Here is a 22,191-nt window from a genome sequence, read left to right as displayed (position 1 = left end):
CCACGGCCATCTGGGCCAGGAGGCCAGGAACTCAGCTCTGGTTTTACCACTGCTCTTTAGCAGAGTCATCAGCTCTGAAAGGCACGAATTTTCTCACCACAGTGGACCTGTCACAGCGACAATTATATTTAACAGCAGTTGTTCAGCCTTGCCTTTCAGAGGCGCTGATTATGGCAGTAAATAGAAGCGCATTGCGGGGGGTGAGGGGATGCTGACAGGCTGCAGTTGTGCTGCACTGGGGCTGCAGGAGCCCAGGCATACTGTGGTCTCAACTAAAGGAACCCAAGGGGACGTTCCTTCTCATTGAGCTTTTGGCAATGAGCAGAAGGGTTAAAAATGCTCCTCAGGCCAAGGCCAGAGGCAGCAGACAGAACACATGGAAAGAGCATAAGAATAAAAGCAGTGTGTCAGAGGCATGGTTGTTTTTTTTTTCCAGTCAACTGCCTGCTGAGAGTGAAATATTGCCATGGTTCTGTCAGTGCTATAAGCAGATGTGAAGTTTGGTCTTTGTGCTCAGAGAATAGATCTTTTAAAAGTGTAAAAAGAGCATCCAAAATCAAGACAGGCTCCTCCAAGTGCAAGGGAAGACTGGCATTGGGGTTCCCTTCCCAGCATCACGCAAGTATTGGGAACACATATGGCAATTTAAAAAAAAAAGAGAAAAAAAAAAAAAAAAAGAAAGGAGCTTAAATTTAGCCACTGCAGTAGGTCAGTGTGACACTGCTCATTGCAGAGCACTGTGAAGACCATGTTAGGTCATCTGGAGGTACTTACAGGAAGGGCCAGAGGGTACATTTGCACTGTGAGGCACTTGGGGCATGAACAGACAGAAAAAAAAAATGAGGATATCTCTCGTAACTAAGGAAAATCGCAGAGAAATTGATTTGGACAAAACAGACCCTGTTCCTGATTTTTCAGAATGTTACAGAAATGAGATTAATAACAGCAGTTCATAAGCAGCCAAATTTCTACACTCATAAGGAGTCAAAAAAAATCTTGCGATGAATCGTTTCTGTAAAACAGAACCATCTCTGAGCAGGGGGATCTCACAGAAACAGCTGTTCTCGAGCAGATTTCTCACTACGCACTGACAAAAAGCTCACACTGATCACCCAATGCAGGGCACACAGCTGCAGGACTGCAGCGCTAATTCCATATTATAGCAGAATCCCAGATTAATCAGATGCACCACTTCCTCAGATATTCTCCTGTGGCTCCAAGCTATTAAGATAACAAAAAGAAAAAAAACCTCTCAGCTCTAAGTGGAGACACAAGGAAATCAGACTGGCACAACAGCCTTTTTCCTCCACCCCACTGCTTCTCCATGTAGAAAATTGTCCACTGCCCTTCTGTACCTACAATCAAGTTAGATTTGATCTTTCTAGTCAGGCAAATGAATCTCTGCTATTCTAAATGGCAGCAGCATCTTGGCTTGCATCATGGGTTACTGACCATTCAATCCTAATCAAAGAAAATTTGCTGTGTTTTCAGGAGATGGCTCCGTTAAATGAAGCAGATGAGCAGTGGGTCTGTCCATTTATTTATTTTTAAACCATGATCTGGGGCACAGGGGAGGGTATCACTCCTCTTTCAGAGACAGTTTGGCTACGAGCTCATTTGCTGGAGGATATTAGCAGCTGGCATCTGAAATGGCACAACTAGGAAATAGAGGTAAGCCAAAGTCAACTGTGCTGAAACACAGCCAAATTCTTATTTATATCACAGGAAAAGTGGCTAAGCTGTGGTTACTAAATAATTCCAAACAATATTTGCAGAGTGACCTTTACGTTTCTCCTCTTGGAAACAAAACATTTAATTGTTTTGCTCTCCTACTGCAGAATAAATAACTCCCAATAATTTCCTATTGGTGTGCATATAAACCAAGTTGTTATCTTTTTTTACTGTCAAAGCTGCCAAATAATTCCAGCTCAACATCTTCAACTCATTTCAGTCTTGGCCCTCTGCCAAAGGCTTTTTTTTTTTTTTTGTGTGTGTGTGTGTGTGTGTATGCCAGCACTGTTTTCAATAGGAAGAGAATCCAGAGAGATGACCTGAACATGGGGATAGAAATCGGGTATCCACAAGAACACATTTTGAGCATTTCTGCTAGAGTCTCAAGAAGCTTGTTCAATCTTTTCTCACATGAACTTCTTGTTGGCAACATAGGCACTAATGCCCAAAGGAGCACCAGCAGGTATCACCTCTAGTAGGTACTTTGAAGCAGAAGTGATTTAAACTTCACAGAGTTAAACTCAGGTACAGGGGTTTTTTTGTTAATCTGTGATAAGATCAAGGGACACACTATCCTTCTAACCCAGGAAACATTAAGCTAATGGAAAAGGACATAACGGGTCACAGGTGTTACTGGTCCCACAGCTCTGCACATGTCCCACAGAGAGACAGACACAAAGGCAAGCTGCCTGGGAAGCGACAGTTGCCAGGTTGCATGCAGTTTGTCCTCAAAGCATAATCATGTCCCAAGAAAACTTCATCTGCTACAAACCTGCACTTTCCAACTCACTCCGACCGCAGCTTGGTCTGAAAGACATCTTCTGACAATACAATTGTTCAAATTATTTTAAAAACAGCATTAGAAGCTCATTAGAGCACCTTAGCTAGATAAGATGTAGGGAAAAGAAGCCCAAATGAGACAAGTAACAAGAATTTTTCTCCTGCAGTACAACAAAAGGATCTGCAAGAAAGTCTTCACTTTTGCTTTGAAAAAAAACTCAAGCCAGAGAAAAGACATTAGCAATGTGCTGATCTGTCATCTCCCTCCTTTCAGCCCTCAGTTGGAAGGTGCCTGCTACCACATAAGTTCTGTTAGTTTAATTCAAATTGTTTTTAAACTAAAATAGCATTCTCAGATTCAAAGCTCCTGATTACCTTACATTAAAACTACCCAAATAAAGCACACTGACCAAAACAAGGGAAATAAGGGCATTCTTCCAGAAGAAAATTGCACCTGTTTAATGAGCAGTTTTATTAAACTGGTGCAATTTGTTCAAGCTGAAGGAGAACTACTGATGAAGAACTAATATGAACAGCGAGGGAAGAGAAACAGAGAAAAATCCCTGCAGACTAACCTTAAGAAATAGAAGTTCCACTGAACTGGCCAAAGCACAGATGTCTGTAGCATGCGACAATGTTTTTCCATCATCTGCTCTTTTCCTAAAATAAATGGTCACAAAAGCCAAGCAGAAAAGAAAGTAGTGAGTACACCAAAGAGGGAATGCCTGCAAGCCCCAGTATCCACACATGGACTAACAGCAAGGCCAGGAATGGGAAAGCCATACTGGAGATTGGGAGTAACATGTCTGCAAGAATTGCTTCAACAAAACTAAAAGAAATACTCTAGACAGTACAATGAGACAGCAAAGGACGAAGTGGTAAAAATGGTGTAGTGCAACTGCTAAGTCATGGCTTGAAACAGTGATGGAGCACCTGGTGGGAAGGCAGGGCCAACCCAGGGGAGCTCAGGTGCATGCAGTGACCCTGAGTGACTGGAAGGGATGGAGCCAGGATCCACCCCTTCCTAGACCTCAATCAAGGGTTGGCAGTAGAGGCAAGTGGATCTCTCTGGGGGTCCTTGCATACCTGAGGCCTTCCGAAGGTAAGCAGCTTCTTTCCCTTATTTCTGTGCCCACTGCTGTTGCATTTGAGTGAATCCTCATTTGCTGCAGCCTGGGATCTTGCTGCTCTGCTGTTATCGTTGTGCTTTCCATCATGTTACAGATGGAATCCATCAGTTTTGGAAGTCAGGGCTGTCCCCTCAGTCTCAGCAGCAGCCAGAAGATAACAGTCTCAGCACAATCAACTTTGCTGTTTCTACAGTCTTCTAATCTTCTCCTTTACCAAGAAAGAAAAAAAATATATTTTTTTTCTTACCAAGCTAATCATCTTTCTTCCTCCAGACAAGAAGTAAACGAATGGCTTCTCCACCCACTTTTCCAGTCTCCAGCCATATGACAAAAGTCCCTGCCGGCCTCAGAGCAGGAAGCAGTAGTGTGTTGATCCCAGCCTTTTTATTGCTGCCAGCAATTATCATAAAATTACTTTACTGTGTATGTGACAGTTGGTGATACTGACCTGGAGTTTTATCAGCTCCTATGCTACATATCTCAGAACACATTTATTGTGAGGAAACACTGCTGTTAGGCAGCCCAAAAGAAGCTGGACTTGCTCAAAGCAGTAAGAAAAAGTTGCAGTCTTTTGTGTGCGACAGAGCATCACATACCAGCATCTTGTCCCACCTTGACAACCCAGGTCTGCTAACAGCTGAGTCCTCGGAAATGGTTCTGCAGGGCAGAATCACAGGCAAGCAGGAGGGAACTGTGCAGCACCCAGTAATGTAGAACATCCTGTGCAGGGGCAGGACGAGAGGACAGCAGCACCTCCCAGGGATGGAGTTGGCACAGATGGAACAACTGGAAAAGCAAAAGGGGGACTGAAACTTGCCTTAGTAAGAGAGGTAGCTCAGCTGTGTAAGATACACACAAACTCCCTTTCTCCAGGGATAGGAAAGTTGCAGAGTTCAGAAGAAAAGGCCAATGAGTTGAGCTCATTTACAGTCTTTCCACCTAGCCCCAAACAGTATTTAATAATAGACAGAGGAAAGCATAGGAAGCAGTGCTCTGCACTACTGCAGTTGTCGCACTCACATCATCTTCCTGAAGACTCTCTGAGCATAGCACAGCTGCTTAAAACCCCACATCATCTATAGTTTAGTACAGTAGTATGAGCTAGTAACAGAAACCTATATTGACTTCAGGGATGTTTGCACGGAAGTGTCTATTCTACTCTGTGAGGCTGTGATATAAGTTCTGAACATTGTCTTCTGATGTCTGATCCAGGCAGTCACTTGGAAGTACTGAAGACACGTTTAAAATTGTATTTGTTCTTATTACAGCACTATAGAAGACCTTAAACTCAACAGGTAAACTTTGCGCAGACATAAATTATAATGGACTTGTATCAGCAGCCTCTGCCCACTCGTGACTGCTCTGATTTTTCTGAAGAAAAAAACTATTAACTCATGAAGGATTAAACGCTGGAGATTCTTTTTCTTTCATGTCATCTGCAGCATCTGCAACAGTTTGAGAGGAATTTGGAGAAAAGTATTAGGGCTCAGAAAGGAAAATAATTTCTTCAAAGGAAGGATCATATTTTAAGTGGTTCAATGTCAGCGTGACTTCTAAGGGCTAAAGGGAAGGCTACTGGAATGCTATGAGAAACACTCCCAAAACGAAGTAGCAAACTGGTGACATATAAGATAAAGGATATTAGGATAACCTTTGGCTATTTCGCAACCACTGTCCTTATGACACATCAATCTAGAGCAAATCCTGGACCTTGAACGAAAAATACATTGCAAGCTTGGTTCCTAATTTTGGGAAGAGGTGCAAACCTGTTTTCCTGCATGAAGTGAGCAGAAGTGGAAAAAAAGAAGAAAAAAAAAAACAACAAAGTTCCTGCTTAACAGTCTTAGCATGTCTGGGCTCAGGTACCCAATCAGATGCAGAGCTTTCTTATCCTGCAGTACAAGCTACTTTAAACTTAGAAATGAAGAGACTTCAACCCTCCAACAATTGTAATTCTGAAGTGCTCAACAGCCTTTAATTCATTATGAACCTAGAGGCAGAGGGTTAAAAAAAAAAAAAAAAAAGAAAAGAAAAATACATCACATCCTTAATCTAGAAAAAAGTCAGCATTTTTATAGCACATCAGTAGACACTTACAAATATATTTCACTGAAGGAAGAAGGTAGGACTGTGCGTTTTCTATTTCCTTGTCAATAGTTTGATGCACACAGGCCATCAACACAGTCATTATAGATAATCTGCACAAGTCATTCCTAAACCAAAAAGAGATTTAAAAATGAACAAAAAGGGAGAACCCCTGCAACGAGGAAGGGCATTCCACAGATCCAGGTTCACGTTTAAACATAACTCATCATCTGAGAATGGGGTGAGGAAACACAATTTGTTTTGTACAGTATAAATAGTATTTAAAAGAGTACTACATATAAACACAGTAATGATGCTATTTCAGTCAGGACTTTACATGCAGAGGAAATTCCCTGTCACTCACAACCACTCATCTCATCTCATCCCACCCTTTCCCTCCCCCTCCTAAAAAAACTCCTCTGCTGTTCAAATTCTCTCAGCTGCTTTAAATATTTCTCCAAGGCCTGGCAACATTCCTCTTCTTTTATACAAGCAAGCTTTCTATTAAACGATGCTCTAACTGACAGGAGACAGCTACGTAGGAGTAACAACTGAGGCTTTTAAGAACCCTGCCAATGTTGAAAACTTCTATTAGTCTCTGTTTGATTCCCAGACTTCCATTGAAAACACCGAAACCTCAAAAATAAAAAACCCTATTTCAAACTTCTTACAAATACGCACGTGTGCACACAAAGTAACCCACAGCAGAGGCAGTAAGAAATAAAGGGAACTGCAATTCTCTCAAGAGAGAACAAAAAGCCAAAAAGAAAACTAAAAAAAAATTACTGTCTCCACTCTTCAGTAGGGCAGTTTAATACCTATCAAGTCTTGCAAGATGCTCAGCTACTATCTGCTAGTCCACAAATCCTTCTCACTTATTCCCTCAAAGATCCAACTATAGCACTGCTTAAAAACCATTCCACAGAACAACGACCACCTTGCAAAGGGGCTTAAAAGAACAAAAAAAGAAAAAGAGTATTGGAATAGTCTCTTTCTGTCCAAGTGATTTCAGGAAATTAAGTGGAGAAGACTGCCATGCAGCATTCAGGACAGCTTCTGCCAGGCCAGGACATCCAGGTGAGCAGCGATGCACCCCTGCCCCCCTCACCCAGACATTCTGGAAGCCACATCCCCTTCCCAGCTTTGCACCAGGGCTGCATTCATCCTTCCTTCTGATAGAGCTCCTCCAAAGAAAGTGGAGCACTTTCCAGTGACTCCAGCAGGGTTTTGGTTCAGGCTCTTACAAAACACTGTTCCATAACAGCTCTTCGATCGGAGGTGATTTCCAAGTGTCCAAGTGGGAGCTGCCTACTCAATATCTGAGGATTTGTTTTTGCCTTTAATGCTCATTCAATTCTTGGTGAACTGAGTCCAATTAAATGAAGGGCTTGCATTCCTCTTCCCAGGAGTATCTTAAAGGCTCAGTCTTTACTTAAGTAAAGGATGTCACAACAATCAAAGACATTTGGGGAATTTCTTCTTTAATAGGATAAAAGAAAAACATACAAACACCTCCCGGGCTTCTGTCATGGAATGATTCTCACAACTGTAAGGAGCACAACTCAGAAAAATAAAAATGGAGTCAAAGAAAAGAAAAAAGGTTCCTATGGGAGACATGCCTACCAGAGAGCTAGAACAATCCCTTTGTGCTCTAGTCTGCAGCGGGGAAGGGGATGGCTCTTAGAGGAACTAACACAAGAAGCAGCAACAGAACACTTGCCAAAACCGAGTGGCATATTATAACTGAAAGCCATGCTGTTTGTTGGTTTTGTTTTATGTTTTGTCTTTTTTTTTTTTTTGTCTTTTTTTTGTTGTTGTTGTTTTGTTTTTTTGTTTTGTTTTGTTTTTTTAAACTAGAAAGCAACTTAGATGGCAAGGATGGGAAAGGAAGATGACAAGAATGACCAGAACCTGGTCATTGCTTCACTACGTCCCTTCCTGTTGACGTGGCAGAAATGCTCACATCTATCACTTCTTCAAGAGAATTAACAGTAAGAAACATCCCAGCTATGAAACATTTCTTTCCCCATCTTCCCCAGATTACAAATGAGATAGTGTTTCTTTACAAAAAGGAACCCAGAACTTTCCAGGACATCTGTTCTTGCTTTCTCTCTCCCCAGTGTAATATTAGTCACATTTCATTGAGGGATGAGAGAGGGGAGGATTTTATTTCTGTTTTAAAGCCATAATCTAGAAAAAATGTTTTGTGGAAACTTTTGTTTTCCTATTTTCGTTTGCTTTTTTTTTTTTTTTAATAGTGCTTATTTATAGAAAACTTCACAAAGTTGACTTCTATGTACAGAAAACACAATTCCAAAGGCTGCTTCAGTAGTCAATGTAATAGCACCTTTAAAGACAAAAGAGTTTGACGTATTTTAAAAAGTCACTTAGTCAAATCTTAACTCTTTCCAAGCCTTATAAAAAGGAGCTAATCACAAAGCTCCATCAGTACAAATGCTGGAAAGTCTCCAGGTGAAACGCTGTCTGAAGGTTTCTCAGGCTCCCAGTTCTGTTGGTCTGGCAAAGTAGAGGTAGCGTGCAGCCAGACAGGATTTTCTTGCAGTCCAAACCAGAAGATGATGAAAGGAGTTCACAGCAGGGTATTGCACAACGCTGGTCTTATATTCCGGAGTTTCCTGGTTATTTTTCTACAGGCTTGAAAAGGGTTAACTTCATATTTAATTAATCCTGGTTAAAACATGTTGCTCTGAGTGCCAGGTTGGTACTGTGTCTGCAACAGGCTCTCCATAAAGGCCAAATAATCTGGGTTTTGTCCGTACTCTTCAGGATTCCTTGCATTCCCCAGCCGGGGACGCTTGGCTGCTCTCATTTCATCTCCCAAAAATACATCTTCCTGAGGGGCCCCAGTGCTGAGGGACTGCAGGAGACATGAGAGTACAGTATTAGAAGCACAGGAGGAAAACACAGGTAGACATGCACAAACTGTTGAATGCGCCCGCTTAACCAGGCAGCAGGCATAACATGGCAGCAAAGAGTGATACAATGAATTTCTGAAGAAAAACCAAATTCCAAAACACACAAAGCTGAAAGAAAAACTGCTGGGCTTCTGAAGCCAAACTGGAAGGAGAAGCACTTGAGTTGCCTTCCTTCTTTATCAGAGTATCTTTTACTTCGATTCCTGCCTTGACAGTTTGCTGTTCACTCTTATCCTCCTCTGTCTCTTCACATTGTTCACTCCTAGAATGCACACAGGAAACGGGCTTCCCTGATGTCTGTTAAAGAAAGGAAAGACCCAAAGAAAGCACTTGGGGCTAAGATGACTGTATGATTGCTTCTGTTCATCCTCCTCTTATGCTCTCAAAAGATGTGTTTCTCCTATTGCTTTGTTCCTCTGTTCTGCTGTTCTCTATAAAAGCACCACGAGCATCACTTCTGAGGAGTTTCATCTAAAGTCTTTGGGAGCAGAACGCGTAGGAGAAGAATCTGAGCTTTCAGCCAGGCTTGAAACATTTTGTTCACTTTAGAGCCTACATTCTTCTCCCTGGGACTGATATAAAGCCCAATAGTCTCCACTGCAGAGAATATGCTGTTTCCCAAATCCTGTATCCTGAAAAACAATTCTAGGATGCATCTTTGTCACCAAAAATCTTCTGAGGGTAACAAGGTAAATCATTACTTAACTGTAAAATTTATGCTATGAGGCCTCTTGTGGAGATAAAGTGCCTCTAAGAAGATGGAGAAGCCCTACAGATGCTTCAGACAGCGTTCTACAAACGTTACTTGGATAAAACCCTTTTGAGAGTAAGCAAAGTTTTCCTCCAAACTTGAGGAAAACATGATAAAATGTGAGTTTTTTCCACATAAACAATTGTTACTAGATATTTTTGGACAGTGAGTCTCTCATGCTTCTGCTAGTGGTTCAGAGAATCACTGGTTCAACTTGGTATAGTGGTTCGTGTGTTCTTAAGCAATGGTTGGACCATCATTTTGTCTGTTAAGAGACTGAAGGCCACAAACATATCACGGATTAACTCTGTAGATCTGTCCCTGCCACGCAGTAGCTAGTATGACAGACATTTAGAATGAAGAGGAAAGCTATATCTTCATTGGCATCGAATCTGGTCTCAGTGTTTGTTTGAATAATGGTCGAAGGACGAGATGTGAAAACATCCAGCCATAAACCCTCATTTTCTAGGCCGAATATTTCAGTTCCATGCATTTAAAGGCAGGGTGATCTTTTAGATAAGAGCTCTGTAAGGATCGTGTTTTAACTCTCCTGTTTGGTAAGAAATGGCTTTGGTCCAATGTCACTAAGTCAATTCTCCAGAAAGCACTTAGCTGTAGGCCAATCCATCTAATTCAAGCTGAAAGGCAGCACTGAGATACAGCGGCAGTCCATATAACTAAATTCATGACGTAAAATGGTAGGAAATAATCTTTTAACCAGAGAATACAAGAATCAAGTCTGAACATATAAGGAAAAAAAAAACATATACATGCTCTCAAGCATTTACACACCAAAGATCTCAGTGACTCTACATATTTTTTGAGTGACCCGGAATTTTACAGCCACAGAAAATGCGTTCACCTAATGTCTAAACAATATGTTAAGAAAAAGTGAGCAAGTACTTCAAGCCACAGCCACTTCATTGTTTCTTTTACTTCAATACCCACCAAGCGAGACTTCACTCTCTTTGGAAGCTCCTCCTCCAAGGTATAAATATCACCACGCTTTACCATTAGTTGGGAGCCATCTTCAAACTCAACCTGCACAGTAGAAAGAAAATGAAATAAGAACGTTTGGCTTCTAGATTCACAATACATGATCAGTTCACTCCCAGATAATGCCAAGCATGGTCCCTTTGTGGGAAGTATCAGCAAGCCAGCTCCATGGATGATTCACTGTTCTTGGCTCTGCATCTCTCTAGCTATGCTGTAGAATGAGCTTTGTTAAGAAGACTGAACCCAGGATCCAGGTTTTAGTGCTGCTCAGGCATCCGTTTTATCTGGCCCAAGCAGTTTCATTCAGTGCTCCTGCAGATTAGAATGGTTGTGCTACAGCATGCCTGCTATCCCCTCCCAGTCTGAGCACTAGAAATTTCCACTGATTTTTTTTTAAATTCAAATCCTGAAAAAAGAACAGCTTTTCACTTATAATAAAAAGCAGCCCTGTATTCAGACCAATACGGTAATAAGAATTTCTTTCATCTTGAAGCATTTTTACACATCATAAGGAAACAACGGCAGCTACTCAAATACATTTCCATTAAGCAGAAATAATCAGTCAGGTACAAGAAGTGGTGGTAAGTCCTCATGTTAAATCTTATGCACTAAGCACTGATTGTGTCATGAATTTTGCATCAGTTGTTACAGCAACGTTTATTCATGGAAACACGCATAAAAATTGTTAAAATTATTAGAAGTTTTTAAGAGATGCTCACTTCCTTTGCTTAGGGCTTATACTTCTCTGCATAACGCAGAAAGACACACAACAGTTAATGTGGGACATCAGGTTCAGACTGGGCATGTTCAGCAAGAAGTGAGCACCTGCACTCCGTGCTCCTCCTGCGCTGTCCAGATCTTACAACTGATTAGCTACCCAAGATCTGTGATGCCTGCTGAGGTGCCTTAGCTGAGCAATGCACCCCAACAGTAATAACTAAGCAGGTAGGAGAACAATCTTTGAAAGATGAGCTCTGTCGAGCTGGTTTAAGATGCTACCACTCGCATTTACTCTCAGGTTTTACAGATCACTAGGGAACAAGTGAACTAGCTACAAGCAGACTCCTGTCTGCCATTTCCACTGCATGCGCTCAACTTCAGCAGCAAGGGAGGACTGGCAGCATAGGGCAATGACATCTTCAGCTATCACACAATGGCTGCATTTTGTTTATTACAGTTCCAAACTACTGATATGGCTCAAGATCCTCTTAAGAATACACATTAGAGTATGTCAAAAGTTGTTTGAACTAACAGACATATATATATTTAAATATACAGATCTAATCTTAGCACACAAAATGCAAACTTAGAGATGCGAATTGGAAAGTCACTGCAAAATAGGACAGGACAAGTTTAAAATCCGAAGCTAATCCATGCTGTCTTAATCTGACCACACTAATTTCACGACAGAACTGTCACTGTGTTATTAAATACAGTCCTATTCCAAGACAGACAATAGAGATTCACAGCAACTGCTGAAAAAAATACGCACACAGGAAACCAATGTAGAAAGCTATTCAGGCTGTTTTCCCCATAGAGAGGAGCTTTACTTATAGGTAACCGTGTGATTTGAAAAACACAGGCTCCTCATGCATATTTTTCTGTCATCTGGCACTCAAAGTGAAATAGCCTATTTCAAATTATTTTACTTTCAAGAAATCAATGACAATTTCCTATAGTGTGATTAAACTGGAAAGCATGCATAAAAATAGATCTTCATGGAACAACGTATTGTACTTATTCATAACCTGGGTCACCTGGATCACATCTTCTCTGAAGCAGCTGCCTTCCATTACGCACACAAAAAAGACTGTTAACTAACAAGGTGGGCTATTGTGCTCCTGGCACACAGATATGAAACACTCTGTGCAGAAAGGATAGAAATCCGAACTCAATTTCAAACAAATGCAAGATCTGGGACTTCCTTTGCCTTTTACAATTCTCCAGGGGCACCAACCTCTTTAAAATAACAATTCTTTGCAAATTCCAGAATGTATTTTCCAAAAGAATGTGCAGGAAGTACACCTTCCTTTACAAATCACTGTTATTTTCAACTTCTTGGTACCATTTAAAATAGATTCAGTCATATGAACATACTGCATCTTATAAAACCTTCTGCTGAGATGCTAACACTGTGTACCAGGTTAAATCTTCTTTTATTCACTATCACAACCTTCTAGAAACAAAGATTCTGTCTGTGCAACAGACTCAAAGACCAAAAACTGCCTGCTATTCTTCTCATCTTAAAAATGGAGGTGGTGAGAGTATATGAGGTTATTATTCTTACACACTGCTACTCCTCTGCAAAGTCCCTTCCCATGACTACAAATAGTCTCCTGATACATCATTTCTCTTACTTTCTCTTGAATTCTCAAGCAAAGTTTTAATTATTTAAATACTGACTCATGGGAAACTGTAGGTCATGAGCTACGTTAGCACAACTCATTGGACAGCCATCAGAGAATACTGAGAGCAGATCACTTTGACCTGAGTTGTTTTATCACTAACAAAGCTGAGCCACCAGCTGTTAAACTCTTTTCCCCACAATGGAGGTGAATGGCTTTTCATTCAGAGGCTCTCTGGTGTGGGCACGTTCCTGTGTAGAAGCTTCTTGATAATGGTGAAAGCTCAGACAGGAAACAATTACTACGGGTCACAGGAAAGGAGCACCTTCTGGAGACCAACCTGTTGCCTCTTTGTCCACGTAAAGAGCAAAGACGTTTACTTTCAAGAGGAAAGCTACTTCATGCCAAACAATCTTGTATTGACTTTAACAAATCCTTTTGTTTTACTTACTCTCTTTTTATTCTTAGATCCGAGTGAAAGACCTGCACAACTCTAAACAAAAAGCTGCGTGTTCTTCTCACTGTAAGAAAAGCTTATGTTTTAAAAGCACAGTCTAGACATACTTCTATTCATACATCCATATTCTGTCACAGAAAACCTTTATCATGATCTTACTTTAACACTACATGTCTCTTTAGACTACAAATAGTATTAACTCCAGAAAGCAAATTCCCTCTTCGTGAGTAAACACCTCTCTTCAGAGTAAGCATCCAAGTACCCAGGGAGCAATTAGGGCAACCGTCAGACATACTGACATGAAGCATGTAAGTACTCCTCTGTGCATACCTGATAAATATGACTGATCTGGGCTGCAATAAACTTGGCCTTATAGATGATTCCATCCGTCCACTGCAGTTGAACCATCTCACCCTCTGGAGGGGGCCCCAGCTGAATGCAGTCTCTGCTCTGAAGACATAGAGACAAAGAGGTCAGACAGTCAGAACAGACAAAGCTCAACAACTAGTAGAAGAGGTCACTACTCAGGGAAGTTGCCACATAATACTACAATTAAGCAGGAGAAAGCTACTAGATTTGTGATTAACTAATCTCAAACAAACCAATAAACTGTGAAAAAAGAGAAATAAAACACTTGCACCTTCTGGTGACAGTACTCAGTTCTAGAAAATTTCTCATTACAGATCCCAAACCATGAAATTGCCAATATCAACAAAAACATGTGGGTTGACTTGCTATGTTTCATGTGGTGAATCAATGGCTCAATCAGGAAGAAAAAGCATGAGATGACAAGTCAGCCTTTTTTATACATTCCTTCTATTAAGCATATTTCCTATTTTCAACCAGAAGCGCTTACAGACAATCTGCTTCCCCCATGAATCACAGTTGTCAGTTGAAAAACTAGAGATTATTCAACCACAAAACAAACAGGATGCAACTCAAAACAAGCACTGCTTTCTGTTAAGTCCTACACATACAGAAAAACCACATTTTTGTAAAGGAACAGAATAATGAAATGAAATAAAGTCATAGAGGAAGGACAAAGATGAAGAACAGCATGAGGGTACACTCATTTATAACTTAATAGCCTTCGTAGTTAGCTGCTTACAATAATGCTTTCTGGGTAAACGTTGTCACTGTATGACCCATCATCAAAGTTTACTTCATAGAAAGTCTGTGTCGTCATGCCGATCACTTTACACCTGTAGTAGAGTCCATTCCGGTTTTTTGTGATCACAGTCTGTCCAAGAGTCACTTCCCTTCGAAACTGAATCTGTGTGGCAGAGGAAAGGAAGAAATATGCAATTGGAAAAGCTGTGCTAAAAATACAGGTGCAGGAAAACAAAAACAAGCAACCAGCAAACTCACATTCTGGTTGGCTGCTTTGTGTTTGAAGCAAGTGATGGACACGACGTAGGGCCAGTCATCGGGCTCCATGGGCACGCCAGCAGCATGCGCACAGGTCACGTGGAAGGAAGTGGAGCAGTGCTCGTAGGAGCACTGGATGCAGGCACCAGACACCTTCTTCATCCGCTTTCGACAGTACACACATTTCTGAGAAGAAGAACAAATCAGCATCATGCAGCAACAATAGCTTTAAGGTGACATACTGCCACCCTGATGACCAACAGGGTCAGAATTTGTTATATAGCACAAATGTATACACCATTAGTGTATGCACAAAGAAGCCACAACCAAAACTTGGGATGTTTCATGCTGGGGGATCAAGTCTGATACTACCAGAGCTGCCCGTCCAACTACCTGCCTAGAATCACTTACAAGCCAAGGAACTACAGCACGAACTGACGTCGTTCCCACAAATGTGATGACATCTACCGCTAATTCAGTCCTCCAGCACCATACTAACAGTGAGGAGTCTTAAACACAATTTGAGACTGAAAAGGAGGATATGGCAGACAAACACACATCAGTATTACCTAAGAATGGCTGCAATGTAATACTCATCTCCCTTAATATACACGACAGCAGTTATTTCAAGCAGCAGCTAAATCTTCAGAGCTACACTGCAATAAAGTGATGCTTTAGTTTTCAGAAAGAATGGAACACGGGATAACTATGTAATACTTTGTTCTATTCTATTCAGTGGAATGTTACATCTACTGGATCTAACAGAATATCATTTCTTGTAATGGAACAAAACATTATCTGGGTTTTTTGGTTTTTTTTGCTTTGTTTTGTTTCTACACAAAAACATATCAACTGAAAATGTTTTATTGGAATGTGTGTTAAATTAGATATGGCAAACAACAGAAAAAATAAAAATCTAGTACCAAACATCAGAATTGCAAGGGAATGTAGTATGAGATCTTTCGGTATTTTTAAAATATCTTCTGCAAAGCAGATCTATTCATTAAGCTCATCTAACAAGACAGAACCTAAGGGGAATGGCTAAGCAATTTAAGACATGACTGCTTTAAAAGCTTTTTGGGGGCCAAAAGCCAGTATTAGATGTTAATAGGAAACAAGATGAACCTCCTCATTCATCCCCTAGGAGCACCAAATTGTTTCCCTCAGAAATACGGATGAGATTTTGGTTGTCCCAGTCCCTTGGATGGTAATATTTCCATGCAACTATTTGGAAATGCCACTCTTAAGCTTTTAAGATCTTAAGCAGAGAGTCTGTCACTGATTGATGACAGCTTCTTCACCTTGGCTGAGGCTTCTCAGATGAGGCAAATCAGGGAAATTATCACGCCTGAGATAAACATGCATTTTACTTGTTAGAATGAATTGTGGTACTTCAAATAAATAAAATCCTGAGAGACATCATACACCCATGAATCTGACTATACATCCCAGTAATTTAGTTATTAGAGAAACTATTCCCATATACAAGAAGGAACAGAGCAATGTGATAATTTTTAGTGCCCATTTCCAGATGACCATCTCCAAACACACTACATGGGCTCGTCTCAGCCACTGCCCCACTGTCTGATTGACTGTCTCCATCCTAAACCATCCATCCACTGGAATATAAGTGTCCCATAATCACACATGATGCAATGCATCACAGTCTTTCTCTCTCTGCGGTCTGATGTTAAACTGACGTGTCTGATGGTCTTTCTTTTCCTCGTTACATCTTCATGGTCTCTCATTTACTTCAGTCCTGTTAATGCACTGTTCAAAGCACACATCATCACGGAACTCATGACCTGAGCTGTAAGATCCGCATGAATGACTGCATCCCATAGGATTAGCAATGCAATATAAGCTGCCTGAACTCACACAGTCAGTCTATACAGCTCCCAGAAGTACAAATTCACTCTGCTTCCAGATCTGAGATAACTGAAGAGCGTATCCTCAAAAATATGAAGAGCCATAAAGCACTATAAATTACATAATAAATGCAAACAAAGAACTGCCAGATTTCAGAGTTATATTTGCGTTCTCATAGTACATGGGACCCAGGTAAGAGCTACAAAGCTTTGCCAAGGCAAATAAAAACCATTCCTTCTCCAAAGAATATTTCTTTCTTCCTTCAAAGCAAAACACACAAAAGAAAGGGAGATGCCTTCTTCCTTATTTCTTGCCAGCCAGCCGCTCCCCAGCCATGACCCATCCCACAAGGATCTGAAGTCAAATTCACTTCCTGTGAGTTAAATTAAGTCAGTATGTTTACAACAAAGATTAATTTGGACTTCTTTACTAGCATTAACAAAAGCCAGGAAATTCAAAGTCAGGGCCTTACTGTTGCCAGAATGTGGGTTGTTTTTTTTTTCTGTTTTATTTAATAAGCTATGCCTTTATCATTCTGTAAACCATGTTCAAAAGCCAGATAAGCACTACAGCAAAGTGCACAGCAAGAACACAGCACTGAAAGCAAGTCAATAGCAATGAGATCTCATTATTAAACTGTCAATACCTAATTCTCTCACCAGCAGGGACAACTGCTGATATACAGTGCGCTCAATACTGCTTCTCCAGGGAGTATTAACCCTCAAGCATCAGGAACCTCCCCTATTGATGCAAACAGGACTCTTCCAAGACAAGAGGATTAGCACGCTTTTAATGACACCCGAGCGGCAAACAAATTTCTCATGACAGAGAAGAGAGATTCACAAATGGAATATCAAGAGCAAATATGATCAAAGGATAAAGGAAAATGAGAGCCACAGTGAGACTGAAATGCAGGAGATGTGGAGGGAGTAAGAACGTTGAACATCTGGAAGCGTGGGAGATGGGATGCTTAAAAGCACAAGTGCTAAGTACTGCAGGGAAGCAGCACGTGCAAGATTAAAGATGTTTTCTGAGGGAGGGAAGATGTGAGAAGGTCTAAAGCCCAGAACAAAAATCTTCAGAATGAATGCACATCAGAGAGCTGGGTCATAGCTGGAGGTGAGGAATGGGCTGTTTCCCGCTTGATGAACACTGCAATTCATTTACTCCACTGAGGAATGACAGCTAATTATTCCAAATTTCCACATCAGAAATAATTTATGCACACAGGCTTGTAATACACCATTAATCAGGAAGCAAGCAAACTGCATTCTTCAAATGATGCAATACCCATCAATGAACTGGTAAGTCTGTGCTGCAAAAGGGAGGCCTGGTGTAAGTCTGTACAACAGGAGATACTCCTCAAACAGGTCATTGTAACTCCCTGACACATCAGCCCTCTCACAGTAACTTAATGTATTGAAAACAGCAACAATAAATAATAGTAATAATCACAGATAGAATTCTTATCTACTCATTTCAACTAATCTTCACGTTATTTCTTCTATATTCTTCCATCTTTTTCAGCAAGAAAAGTCAACTCTAATTTTATCTAGCACTACATCAACTTTAACGACAAGACCAGATCTAACACCATTGCCTTTCAGCAAGCTTCAGTATGGCTTCCTAGATAAACTGCTGGCAGAAGTCCCACCGCCCTTACATCTCAATTATTATTAATCTTTACCTAGTTCATAACACTAAACTGATTTCAAGTTTTAGCTCAAGAATATTTGCTTTCTTTTCCAAAGCAAATGACGCTCAAAGGAACTTGATGATCTTTGAGGTCCGCTCCAATCCAACTATGAATGTCACATTAAATGTAGTGGCAACACCAATAACCTATTTTCAACAGACATTGACAGAGCACGCATCCATTCCATAATAGTGTTCATAAGTATGACCAACAGAGCAGAATTGTTTTTGTAATCAGTAACTAGGTTAAAAGTCTCCTTCTTACATCATAACACCTACAGCGTAAAAGGAATACAACACCGAATAAATTAACAGAACTACAAAGCTTTAATTCAGACATAAAGACATGTAGGAGGTCCGTGAGGCTTTGGGTGGAACAGCCATCAGTGCAGAATGAAGCAGCAAAGTTTTACTTGTGCTAATAGGAGCCAGGCTTTATAGGATTGTAGGGTAGCCACAGGAGAATTAAAGAATTAAGACAATATTTTCTTGTGAGGCTCCATTAAGCAGTACAAGTAAGTCTTGTGCAAAAGGATTTTTGGTTCATCATTACAAGTGTGGTAATGAAGAGGATGCATGCTGGAAATGTCAGATGATCCATAAAGACCCAGTGCTGTAAGATTTATCACTCTCACACCACGCTGCTCCATCACTCTACTTTAATAATGAATGCTTTTTACATTCACATTTGTGTACAGAACCCATTTGCACAACAGAAATAACTCTAGAAGCAGACAGATTCCTCCTAATCTCTCACCCAGGCCTGTCTGGGCTGTCTGCACTAAATAGCTGCACAGTGAACAAATACATCAGTGCTAACCAATGTATCACTGCTAACATCACCTTCCCCCATACCACACTCAACTATTATCCAACTGAATTCTGTACAAAATAAGCAGCAAAAGCATGATTTATTTTGCAATAACACTGTGAAGAGATGGAGCATTAACTAACATAAAGATTAATTGCACTGAGCTAATGAATCATCCATTACTAATCTCTCATATGAAACTATGTGCAGCTAGATAAGAAACTGTAGCTGGACTTTTACTAAGATCTTTGCGGTGTCTCACAGTCATGGTCACACACAAATGTTTGTTGATTTCTACAATACATTTCTTGATGAACAAAGAGAAATACTTTAAGTAAAGTTAAAACAAATTAAAGGTGAATTAGTCAGCATACATCAGCTTCTTTCCAGTTACCATCTCCCAGCCCACTCCCGGCCATGCAGTACTTTGTTTAACCCCCACTGTGAGGTGCGTAAATATCCCAGGCTCCATCTAGGGTAAAGAGAACATTCCTAGAGACTAAAGGCACGCTGGTTGCTTATATATCAGACACTTAGCATTTCAAGAACACATCCAAATAATACAGCTCCCTAGTGCATTTTTATAAGGGCATGCAGTGATAAGGGAAATAGCTTTAAACAGGAAGAGGGTAGATTTAGACTAGATATCAGGAAGAAATTCTTTAGCGTGAGGGTGGGGAGACACTGGAACAGGCTTCTCAGTGAGGTTGTGGATGCCCCTTCCCTGGAAGGATTCAAAACCATGCTGGGTGGCACTTAGAGCAACCTGGTCTAGAGGGAGGTGTCCCTGCCCATAGCAGTGACATTGGAACTAGATGATCTTAAAGGTCTCTTCCAACCCAAACCATTCTATGATTCTATGATTTCTGGGGAAAAGAGTGAGAACACCAACACCAGAAGACACCTACCAGTTTCCATCTTTGCTCTGGAATAGCAGTGATATCCACAGGATGACGCTCTATTACATTGAGAAAACGGGCCTCAGGGACAGCAATAGCACAAATTATATGGACCCACCTGGAAAAAGAGGTAAAGAGGAAACAGAGTACACCACTATTTGAAATAAACACTCCAGGGGGCAGTTAACATTTCTCTGACTCCTTCACCTACAGTATCAAGGAATGTTTATGATGGTGGTTGCAGCCTTGGCAATATTACTAACTAATCTGTTAATCACTGCTGCCAAGGTAAAGGTCTCTGGAACAATAGGGCTCAATCTTCTTAGGCGTTTGATGGTGAATGATACTAACTGTTTTCTGGAAAGAAAAAAAAAAAAAAAAAAAAAAACCTTTCACTGAGAAGGAACCAAATTTAAGAGTGTTCAGGGCCACATAACCCTGCTACTGAAAAATCTGGTCCCACCTGTAAGACAGCAGTTTCCAAAGTTCACCCTGCCAATTTAGTGAGTAGCAGTTACTTCCACAATGCCAAAAATTGCTGATACACTGAGCATCAAGCCAAAACTCACAGTATTAAATATGAGATGAAAAAGGGAAGAACAAAACCATTTAAAAACATTACTTACCGCCCATCAGTGGTCATCTGAAGAGCTCCTCCCCTGAGATTACACAGGCAGCATTCCTGTAGTAACAAAACTACTTCAGAGCAGGACTGGAAAGGTCTGCCAGATCTTTCAGAAAAAAACAACAACTATGCCTGGGATGCAAAGGCAAAAAGTACCCTCCCACCACCCATCGCTGTGGAAGTATCTCATCAACTCTGTCTCCAGAAGAGTAGATGCTTACCGCTGCCCATGCATTGGCTGAGCATCGTGAGCAAGACCAGCTTTCATTCACCAAATCTGGACGTATTCCATAACAGCCTGAAAGAAATGGAGTTACACACATCAGAGTTCTGCTACTATTTCTGCAGTATTAATTTGTTGCCTGTTCAGTTCACAAACATATTTGAAATTGGGAGCAGCATTTGAATAAATAAGGAAAGACATTCTTAGGGAGCGGACAGAATTTGGACCAATAGGTCTGAGAACAAAACAGTAAGCTAAAAAAAAAATACAAGGAGAAAACCCTGAGTACTTTGACCCTTTAAGCAAGGACTGGAATTACAGTAAAATTACTACTGCTGGGCTTCACTTGCACATCAAAACAGTTAAGACCACTGAATTCAGTAACATCATTTCTGCTAAAGGTTTTCTAAGCAAGAAGAAGCAGTAATACCACAACAAAATTAAACACGTGCATTTCACATTTAACAGCATTTAAACTACCTCTAATTTCTGGTTATACAAAATACTAGAAGCAACTGATTTTACAGGGCATCTATTACTGTGCTATGTAAGCATCAGTGTACTTCTCAGCAGCACCAAAACAGGAAAGTCCCATAATGATTATAACAAATACAGTGAAGAAAGACTCTAAAGCCCTTAAAACTCTGTAACAGGTGCTGAGGCTTGCTACTGAATAACGACAGAAGACACAAACTTTTTTTTTTTTTTTTTTTTTTTAAAGTGTATCTATGATTCTACCGTCTTGCAAAGAAATGCTATTCTGTAGCAGAAAACCAAACATATTTATAAATTGCTGGTCAGCATCCTAGCTAACACAAAGCTCAACACATGATCTTCATGCTCTCCTAACAGAAATGAACATAAAAGATCAGCTGGACAGTCTCAAATTACTGAATAAAACCTAAAAGAAGTTATTCAGAAAGCACTGAGACTGCCACCATAACTGGATTTATAAAAATTATCCACTTAACCAGACAAACTGTTTGTCAAAAAAGTCAATAATATAGATCCACAGCTGTCTCCCCTACGTTAAGTCTCTCTTTATCACATGGCAAACGAAGAAAGCACATTCAACTCAATCCTGGAAAACAGACAGGGATGATGAATCTTTAAAAACTAACCTGGAAACTGAACTGCAAGAGAAACTGACACCCTTGACTGAAATATTGCTGGAGCTCAACAGGATGTAGAATAGCACTATTTCTTGCTTCAAGTCCACAGGGAGCTGGGCTATAGGATCCGAGGGGAGAAATAGTCAGGGCTTACTGAATCCCAGATTCTCCCTTAACAATGATGGCAAAGGTACAAGAACATGTGCCCTTTTCATGGATTTGCCAACACCTTAAAAGCCTAAAGACCTCTGCAAAAGCTTTCTTCTCTCTGTCCTTGCTGTTGTCATAACCTATCGCTTGGGTTGGGTAAGGGCACTTCTCAATAGCAAGCAGACTGCCAAGTCTCACAGCATGCTGTCTGATGAACCTAACAGCAAC

The 22,191-nt window shown here is 40.6% G+C and overlaps 1 protein-coding gene across 3 annotated transcripts in view; it reads right to left on the bottom strand.

Moving 5' to 3' along the window:
• Positions 1–7,190: 7,190 nt before the first annotated feature.
• KDM4B (lysine demethylase 4B) overlaps positions 7,191–22,191 on the bottom strand; it is a 72,781-nt gene continuing 57,780 nt past the window's right edge. For 2 of the 3 annotated variants that reach the window (XM_042887302.1, XM_042887305.1), the window contains 8 exons: positions 20,700–20,776; positions 20,480–20,535; positions 19,863–19,971; positions 14,580–14,765; positions 14,320–14,484; positions 13,542–13,661; positions 10,362–10,454; positions 7,191–8,604 (listed from right to left, as the gene is read on the bottom strand). In XM_042887302.1, the coding sequence (XP_042743236.1) occupies positions 8,419–8,604; positions 10,362–10,454; positions 13,542–13,661; positions 14,320–14,484; positions 14,580–14,765; positions 19,863–19,971; positions 20,480–20,535; positions 20,700–20,776 (992 nt within the window). In that variant the 3' untranslated portion in view covers positions 7,191–8,418. The other variant, XM_042887303.1, reaches the window with a different exon arrangement.

Source organism: Lagopus leucura, unplaced genomic scaffold, assembly GCF_019238085.1.
Source record: "Lagopus leucura isolate 7727_CA_CO unplaced genomic scaffold, USGS_WTPT01 Super-Scaffold_100076, whole genome shotgun sequence".
Taxonomy (NCBI): domain Eukaryota; kingdom Metazoa; phylum Chordata; class Aves; order Galliformes; family Phasianidae; genus Lagopus; species Lagopus leucura.
The sequence above is the reverse complement of the archived record's forward strand: the minus strand, read 5'-3'. Positions and strand labels throughout refer to the sequence as shown.